Here is a 9754-nt window from a genome sequence, read left to right as displayed (position 1 = left end):
TGACTATCTCTAGAGAGGCAAACAAAACAACTGGAAGCTGTAAGTGAGCCAAGAAAGTTCTTTTCACTGTGTACCTTTTTAAAGTCTTTACCATATACATGCGTTATTTATTAAAAAAAAAAACAAATTATTTTTTCTTTTTCTTTTCTTTTGTTTTTTAAAGACAGTTTGTTGCCTTCAGTAGAGTGCCATGACCTCATAGCTCACTCAACCTCCAGCTCTTGGGCGATTCTCTTGCCTCAGCCTCCCGAGTAGCTGGGGGTACAGGCGCCTGCCACAACCCGCGACTATTTTTAGAGACTGGTCTCTCTCTGGCTCAGGCTGATCTCGGAACTCCTGAGATCAGGCAATCCACCAGCCTCGGCCTCCCAAGCACTGGGATTACAGGAATGAGCCACCGCGCCCGGTAATAAACACAATTCTTAAACTAACAAACAAAAATGTTTGCTTCTTTACAGACTATATCTGGAGACACCAGACACTGGCAACAATAAACACCAGCTTCCAAAGGGTGGGCGTGGCTAGGGGGTCAGAGGTGGAAGAGAGGAGACTTTTCTCTCTGGCTTTCCTTTGTGTACCCTTTGAATTTGTACCACTATCAATGTATTAACCTCAAATGATTTTTTTTGTTGTTGTTTTGAGACAGAGTCTCACTATGTCGCCCTAGGTAGAGTGCTGTGGCGTCACAACTCACAGCAACCTCAAATTCTTGGGCTTAAGCGATTCTTTGCCTCAGCACCCCAAGTAGCTGGGACTACAGGCGCCTGCCACAACCGCCCGGCTATTTTTTTGTTGTAGTTGTTATTGTTGTTTGGCAGGCCTAGCCTGGATTCAAACCCACCTGCCTGGGTGTATGTGGTCGGCGCCCTAGCCGCTGAGCTACAGGTGCCGAGCCTCAAATAATTTTTTTAAAGTACCATGTAATATTCCTGAAAGACTGTCTCTTTACTTACTTAGTTTTAATTATAGCTTACTTGTACTTCAAACTGGCTCTAAACCTAATATAGTAAAACGTTCAAGGCAGAAATCACAAATGTATGTAAAATCACTCCCTTGAACCATTTTCCAACAAAATATTAAATATAGAGGGAAGAAAAATACTTTCTACTGTAGTGTATAAAATCTGTCATTGGCTATGAAACGAGAGATGTTTTAAAACTGTATATATATTTATATATAAATTCAGTCTCTCTATACAGACCATCAAAAGTTACCAGTGCTGCTAGAAAAGAAAAAAAAAGAAGTTGCCAGTGCTGACTGTTCCAAGTCGTCACCTCAAAGTATTGGGAAAAGCTTTCAATTAGCAATAATCACACCTCAGATGAACCTCACTGGCTATGATACTGCCACCAAGGAAAGCTATTTTTTAATATTTTTTTCCTTTGTGGAGATGAGGGCACATTTTCTGTTATCTAGGTTAGAGTACAGTAGTTATGATCAGAGCTCACTAAGCTTCCAACTTCTGGGCTCAAGTGAGCCTCAGCCTCCCAAGTAGCAGGCACATACCATCAATTACTCCATCTTATTTTTCTTATTTTTTGTAGAGATAAAGTCTCACCATTACCAAGCAGGTCTCAAACCCCCAGTGTTAAGCAGTCCTCCGGCCTCAGCTTCCCAAAGTGCTGGGATTACAGGCCTGAGCCACTGATCTTGCCTTAAAACTTTTAATTCAAGATGTTTTATCTTTGGCGGGTCGTGGTGGCTCATGCCTGTAATCCTAGCACTCTGGGAGACTGAGGCAAGAAGATTGCTTGAGATCAGGAGTTCGAGGCAAGATTGAATAATTTCAGCTACGCAGGAGACTAAGGCAGGAAGATTGCTTGAGCCAGGAGTTTGAGGTTGCTTTAAGCTAGGATGAGGCCATGCTACTCACTGTCACCCGGTTAACAGAATGAGACTTTGTCCTAAAAAAGAAAAAAAAATGCCGGGCACAGTGGCTTATGTCTGTAATCCCAGCACTCTGGAAGGCCAAGGCCAGTGGATTGCCTGAGCTCAGGAGTTCTAGACCTGCCTGAGCTAGAGTGAGACCCTATCTCTTAAAAAATTACCTGGGGGCAGTACCTGTGGCTCAGGGAGTGGAGTGCCAGCCCCATATACTGGAGGTGGTGGGTTCAAACCCAGCCCCGACCAAAAACTGCAAAAAAAAAAAAGAAAGAAAGAAAGAAAGAAATTAGCCGGTTGCCTATAGTCCCAGCTATTTGGGAGACTGAGACAAGAGAATCACTTGAGCCTAAGAGTTTGAGGTTGCTTTGAGTTGTAACGCACTCTACCAAGGTGCCAAAGTGAGACTCTATCTCAAAAAAAAAAAAAAAAATTCTCAAATGATTTCAGTATTTTATTACCAAAAAAAAAAAATGGAACTTGGTGTTTAGGGAAATTCCACTATAATTCATCCCAAACCAGTGAGAATTGATCATAAAATTTAAGAGTTACAAAAGGCTGTAAGGATAACTTAATTCAATGCCCACTGGACATTGAAAGCCCATAAACTTTAATTTCCAACTTGCACAATCAATACATGGGAACATAACACAATCAGTACTCAGATGTCCTTCCTCCCCAACCAATATGCTTTCAAGTCTTACCTTTAACAGGACATAAAGTTACTGAGAATGTGATTCAAATTTTTGATTCTTATGCTTTAAATAATTAAACTAAGTAATTAAACATAATTTACTTCTGTAATACCAATCAGAAATACTATTTAATAAAGAAAAATAATAAATCTTATACATTTTAATATAATCTCATGAGATCAATAACATTTTGGTGAATTTTCTACAGAAATGCATCTACATAAATAAAACCCAAGGTAAGTTGGCAAAAAGGTAAAAAAAAAAAAGAAGTAGATTTATTTTTAAATGCAGTTACCAGATGGCATCTGCAGGGGATTGGTTCTAGGTACCCTTACAGATACAAAAAAAATTTTTTTTTTAATTGAGACAGTCTCTTTGTTGCCCTTGGTAGAGTGCCGTGGCATCATAGCTCACAGCAACCTCAAACTCGTGGGCTCAAGTAATCTGTGGCCTCAGCCTCTAAGTAGTTGGGACTCCAGACGCCCACTACAGTATCTTGCTATTTTTTTTTCTAGAGATGGGGTCTCACTCTTGCTCAGGCTGTTCTCAAACTCCTGAGCTCAGGCAGGTCTCCAACTCCTGAGCTCAGGCAATCCACCTGCCTCAGCCTCCCAGAGTGCTCGGATTACAGGTGTGAACCACTGAGCCTGGCCCTGGATACAAAAAATTCTCCAATGCTCCAGTCTCTTTCACTAAATGGCTTGGTGTTTACAAATAATCTACTCACATTCCCTGTAAAATTTAAATAACTTCAAGATACTTAAAATACCTAATACACTGTAAATGTCATGCAAATAAGTGTTATGTTGTATTGCGGGTTTTATTAGGGTTTTTGTTGTTTATTGCTGTATGGTTTTTTTATTTTCTCTGACCATTTTCAAATTGTGGGTGGTTGACTCCACAGATGTGGAGGGCCAAAATTCAAGGATATGAAAGGCCAACTATAAAAGCCAAAAAATCAACTTCACAAAATAACTTTACCAATGTGATTTATTTTTAAATACAAATAGGGAGTGAACATACAAGCATCAAATTGTACTCTCATTCACAGACATGAGCACACCTCCAAACATGTTGATATACAAATAAAGACACACACCCAAATATCAAGCCAAAGCACTCACCATTTTCCAAGACCAAAATTTTCAGAAATATACCAGCAAATACAGCAAAATATCAGTGTAAATTAACACATGTACATATACATATGAGCATATATACCAGAATGCAAAGTGACATTAGACATACAACATAAGTGCCTATGTACATATGCATAACACAGAGCTCAGTTAGAAATAACTCAGACAGAAATAATGATCTACAAAATAACAATAACATCATGACATTTTCACTAGCCATGAAAATGTAAGAGTTGGTGATAAAATTGAGATTGATACTAAAGTCATTCCTCATAGCCAGAGTTTCTTGTAGTTGATAATATGAAGACAATTTCAAAGACTTAAAAGCATAAAAGTTAATTATTCTTATCTACAACAAGGATTTTTTACTAAAGGGAATTACTAGAAGTGAGCAGAGAAAAATTCTATAAAGTGAGCTAAACTCTTTTTACTTTGAAGGCCCTGCTAGAGACTTGCTCCTGCTGTAATCCACGATTTGGTGAGGCAAAACTAAAAAAGCTGTTGCTGGGTTCAGGTGCTGTGGGAGAACCCACAAAAAATGGTCTGAACTGAAAATCTCCATCCCCACCGCCCCAATTTCGAACTGGTGTATCATCCAATGAAAGCTTAGAGTTGTTCCCTAGGAAAAAAAAGAAAAAATTTAGGCATTTATTTCCTGGTAGATCTTTAGAAACAAACAGACAAAAGGCATTCAATAAATATTTTAGCAGAACTCAACATCTATGAGGTGGATAAAATATAGACCTAATAGTGAATAAGGAAAAGGACTATAATGTCCCTCATTTGACCACAGTATATTATACCTTTTTCTATGATGCAATTTGCAATGACAGCATCATCTCGTCACCAAAACAGACACATGAAATGTTTTAAGTAGAGCTAGAATTTGTAATATCATTTTATTTGTTATCTATTTAATATACTTCAGAGGTGTGTGTATATACATATATATATATGTATATACACACACACAACCTTTTGTTTCAGATTTTCTTTCGTTTTTGAGATAGTCTCACTATGTCACCCTCAGTAGAGTACAATGGCGTCACAGCTCACAGCAACCTCAAACTCTTGGGCTTAAGCAACTCTCTTGCCTCAGCCTCCCAAGTAGCTGGGACTACAGGTGCCCAACACAACACCCAGCTATGTTTCAGATTTTTTAAAAGAATATTTTGGGGGTGGCGCCTGTGGCTCAGTGAGTAGGGCGCCGGCCCCATATGCCGAGGGTGGCGGGTTCAGGCCCAGCCCCAGCCAAACTGCAACAAAAAAATAGCCGGGCGTTGTGGCGGGCGCCTGTAGTCCCAGCTGCTTGGGAGGCTGAGGCAAGAGAATCGCATAAGCCCAAGAGTTAGAGGTTGCTGTGAGCCGTGTGACGCCACGGCACTCTACCCGAGGGCGGTACAGTGAGACTCTGTCTCTACAAAAAAAAAAAAAAAAAAAAAAAAGAATATTTTGGCCAAGCATAGTAGCTTACACCCGTAATCCTAGCACTCTGGGAGGCCAAGATGGAAGGATCACTTGAGGTCAGAAGTTTGATACTACCCAGAGGAAGAACAAGACCCTGTCTCTACAAAAAAAATTGAGAAATTAAGAGAGGCATGCTGGGTCACTCCTGTAATCCCAGCACTTTGGGAGGCCAAGGTGAGTGGATTGCTAGAGATCAGGAGTTACAGACCAGCCTGCACAAGAGAGATACTCTCATGTCTACGGAAAATAGAAAAAAATTAGTCAGGCCGGGCACAGTAGCTCACACCTATAATCCTAGCACTCTGGGAGGCTGACATGGGTGGATTGCCTGAACTCACAGGTTCGAGACCAGCCTGAGCAAGAGCGAGACCCCCATCTCTAAAAATAGCTGGGCATTGTGGCGGGAGCCTTTAGTTTCAACTACTCGGGAGGCTGAGGTAGGAGAATTGCTTGAGCCCAAGAGTTTGAGGCTGCTGTGAGCTATGATGCCATAGCACTCTACCCAAGGTGACAAAGTGAGATTCTGTCTCAAAAAAAAAAAAAAAAAAATTGGGCGGCGCCTGTGGCTCAAGGAGTAGGACACCGGTCCCATATGCCAGAGGTGGCGGGTTCAAACTCAGCCCCGGCCAAGAACCAAAACAAAAAATTAAAATTAAAATTAATAAAAAAAGAAAAAAATCAGCCAGGAATGATGGCCCCTGCCTGTAGTCCTAGCTACTCAGGAGGCTGAGGCAGGAAGATCACTTGAACACAAGAGTGTGAAGTTGCTGTGAACTAGGCTGATGCTCAGGCTAGCACTCTAGCCTGGGCAACAAAATCAAACTCTGTCAAAATTAAATAAGTTTGGCACCTGTAGCACAGTGGTTAGGGTGCCAGCCATATATACCCAGGCTGGCAAGTTCGAGCCCGGCCAGGGCCTGCTAAACAACGACAACTGCAACAACAACAAAAAAAAATAGCTGGGCATTGTGGCAGGCACCTATAGTCCCAGCTACTTGGGAGGCTGAGGCAAGAGAATCACTTGAGCCCAAGAGTTTGAGATTGCTATGAGCTGTGACACCCCGGCACTCTACCAAGGGCAACATAGTGAGACTCTGTCTCAAAAAAATAAATGAATGAACAAACACACAAACATTAGATATCACATGTCCATTCTTACCTAATGGGAAGCCAAAAACACCAGACTGTGCAATCATGGATGGTTCAACTGTGCCTTCTTGGTTAGCAATAGTTAGATTTCGTAGCCTAAGACTATCATAAAGGCCTTGGAGCTTTTGATACTGGCGATTGCGTTCCATAAGTTTCTCAGAGATGTCACTGAACTTCTTCTTGTATTCTTCTAGCACTTTCTTCATGGAGGTCACTTCCCCTTTCATAGATGTCAATTCTACATCCTTACTCTGTATTTGCTGAGTATATATCTTCTCCATCTGTTTCAGATGCCCCTCGGCCTTGCTAAAATTATATTCTTGATAGAGACGCTCCTGATGTACCTGTCCCAAAAAAGAAAACAAAGTTTTGTTTTGCTTTATTTTGTTCTTGAGACAGAGTCTCACCATGTTACCCTCGGTAGAGTGCCATGGCATCACAGCTCACAGCAACCTCAAACTCCTGGGCTTAAGTGATTCTCTTGTCTCAGCTTCCCAAGTAGCTGGGATTACAGGAGCCTGCCACAATGCCTGGCTATTTTTTTGTTGCAGTTGTCATTGATGCTTAATTGGCCAGGGCTGGGTTTGAACCTGCCAGCCTCAGTGTATGTGGCTGGTGCCGTAAGAGAATGTGCTGTGCTATGGGAGCCAAGCCAGAAAGTAGTTGTTGTTTTTTTATGAGACACAGTCTCACTTTGTCACCCTGGCTAGAGTGCCATGACCTCAGCCTAGCTCACAGCAAAATGGAACTCCTGTACTCAAGTAATCCTCCTGCCTACACCTCCCCAATAGCTAGGACAACAGGTGCCCATCACGATACCCCAGTGAGTTTTTCTCTTTTTTTTTTTTTTGCAGTTTTTGGCTGGGGCTGGGTTTGAACCTACCACCTCCAGTATATGGGGCCGGCACCCTACTCCTTTGAGCCACAGGTGCCACCCTACTTTTTCTCTTTTTAGTAGAGATGGGGTCTTACTCTTGCTCAGGCTGGTCTAAAACTGCTGAACTCAAGGGGTCATCCCATCTCAGCTTCCCAGAGTGTTAGAATTACAGGTGTAAGCCACCATGCCTGGCCAAAAAGAAAGATTTTGGGGCAGCACCTATGGCTCAGTGAGTAGGGAGCCAACCCCATATACTGAGGGTGGTGGGTTCAAACCCGGCCCTGGCCAAACTGTAACAAAAAATAGCCGGGCGTTGTGGCGGGTGCCTGTGGTCCCAGCTACTGTGTAGGCTGAGGCAAGAGAATCGCCTAAGCCCAGGAGCTGGAGGTTGCTGTGAGCTGTGATGGCACAGCACTCTACCAAGGGCAATAAAGTGAGACTCTGTCTCTACAAAAAAAAAAGAAAGATTTTCAAGTAATAAGTACAAAGTTACAAACTGTAAAATATTAGATAAAATAAATGGAAAAGAAACATGCTTATAGAGATGTTATTAACATTTAGAAGCTAGTTTAAGAAGCAATCCGGACATAAAATGAATTATTACCAAAAACAATAATACATGTTTATACTAAACTAAGTACATAAAAACAATCAAAAGAATATTTTCAAATCACTACCTTTATACCACCAAAACAAGTGAGTATCCCAAAGGTTTTTAAGAAATATAATCCCACTTTTTAAGTAATCTAGAGTTAAGAACCGACTCTAAGATAGCCCCCCAATTACCCCTGCCTCCTAATAATTACACCCATATGTAACTCCCCCGTCTTTAGTGTGGGTGGAAAGTGTAGAATATGTCAATGCTAACAGGATGTCATTTACAAGTACATTACATAAGACTATACCACCTGCCTTATAAAGCTTTGCTAGCTTTGAAGAAACAAGTAGCCATATCGGGAAGGCCCAGAAGGCAAGTTAACTTAAGAGCAGCCTCTGGCCAATAACCAGCAAATAACTGACATCCCAATGAATCCAGACACAGACCTTACACCCTTCACAAAAACTAATGCAAAATAGGTCACAGACTTGTAAACCATAAAACTTCTACCTAGAAGATATCATATGGGAAAATCTAGATGACATTATTATTTGGCAGTGACTTCTTAGATACAACATCAAAGATATAATCCATGAAAGAAAAAAGTGATAGGCACAATTCATTAAAATTTAAAATCTGGCTAGGGTGCCTGTAGCTCAGTGGCTAGGGGGCCAGCCACATACACCAGAGCTGGCAGGTTCAACTCCAGCTGAGGCCTGCCAAACAACAATGACAACTACAACAAAAAAATAGCTGGGCGTTATGGTGGGTGCCTGTAGTCCCAGCTACTTGGGAGGCTGAAGCAAAAGAATTGCTTAAGCCCAAGAGTTTAAGGTTGCTATGAGCTGCGACACCATGGCACTCTACCAAGGGTGACTTAGTGAGATTCTGTCTCAAAATAAATAAATAAATAAATAAAATTTAAAATCTCTGCTCTGTGAAAGATACTGTTGAGAGAAAAAACAATCCACATACTAGTATTTGCAAAAAGAAAGATGTGATAAAGGACTATTATCCAAACTACTACTAAGAATGCTTAAAACTCAACAATAAAAAACCAAACAATCCAATTAAAAATGGACCTAAAACCTTAACAGACATCTCACCGAAGAAAATTTACAAATGGCAATTAAGCATTATGAAAAGATACTGTACATCACATGTTATCAGGGAAATGTAAATTAAAGCCACACACCTATTAAAATGGCCAAAATTTGCTTGGGAAGTTCATAAGCAGGGGAAAAAGGACAAAAGGGTCAAAATCCAGAACATGGACATCAAATTCTAGCAAAGATTCAGAGCAACAGGAATTCTCACTCACTGAAGGTGGAAATGCAAAATGGTACACTTTGAAAGACAGTTTTACAATTTCTTATAAAGCTAAACATTCTTAACGTACAATCCAGCAACAGCACTATTTGGTATTTAACAAAAGAGTTGAATAGTTATGCCCATATAAAAACTCTCACATGAATGATTATTGCAGCTTTATTCATAATTACCAAAACCTGGAAGCAACCAAGATGCCCTTCAGTAGGTGAATGGAAACTGTGGTATAGCCAGACAAGAGACTATTATGCAGTACTAAAAAGAAATGAACTGTCAAACTTAAATGCATAATACTAAGAGAATACTGGGTGTAACAGCTTAGGTCTGTAATCCCAGTACTTTGGGATGATGAGGAAAAAGGATCAGTTGAGACTAGGAGATCAAGACCAGCCTGGGCAACAGTTATACCCCTATGTCCCCCCACAAAAAAAAATTTTTTTTTTTAATTATCTTGGCCTGATTCTATAGTCCCAGCTACTAAGGAGGCTGAGGCAGAAGAATCACTTAAGGAGTTGGAGTTTTCACTACATTAAAAAAAGGATGAAAACAATACCACACATAGCATGTTCAAGAAATACTACTCCTTAATAAGATTCTACATTTAGGGAAGGTGTTTGGG

The 9754-nt window shown here is 40.7% G+C and overlaps 1 protein-coding gene and 1 pseudogene across 4 annotated transcripts in view; both read right to left on the bottom strand.

Annotated features, from left to right (window-relative positions):
- Nucleotides 1-1188: 1188 nt before the first annotated feature.
- On the bottom strand, nucleotides 1189-1361 carry LOC128589289 (uncharacterized; annotated as a pseudogene).
- A 2196-nt stretch (nucleotides 1362-3557) lies between these two features.
- CCNB1IP1 (cyclin B1 interacting protein 1) overlaps nucleotides 3558-9754 on the bottom strand; it is a 32865-nt gene continuing 26668 nt past the window's right edge. For all 4 annotated transcript variants that reach the window (XM_053593795.1, XM_053593794.1, XM_053593797.1 and 1 more), the window contains 2 exons: nucleotides 6342-6675; nucleotides 3558-4334 (listed from right to left, as the gene is read on the bottom strand). In XM_053593795.1, the coding sequence (XP_053449770.1) occupies nucleotides 4132-4334; nucleotides 6342-6675 (537 nt within the window). In that variant the 3' untranslated portion in view covers nucleotides 3558-4131. The remainder of the gene's footprint in view (nucleotides 4335-6341; nucleotides 6676-9754) is intronic.

Source organism: Nycticebus coucang, chromosome 6 (genome assembly GCF_027406575.1).
Source record: "Nycticebus coucang isolate mNycCou1 chromosome 6, mNycCou1.pri, whole genome shotgun sequence".
NCBI classification, from domain to species: Eukaryota; Metazoa; Chordata; class Mammalia; order Primates; family Lorisidae; genus Nycticebus; species Nycticebus coucang.
Note: the sequence above shows the minus strand (reverse complement) of the source record. Positions and strands in the feature narration are given on the sequence as shown.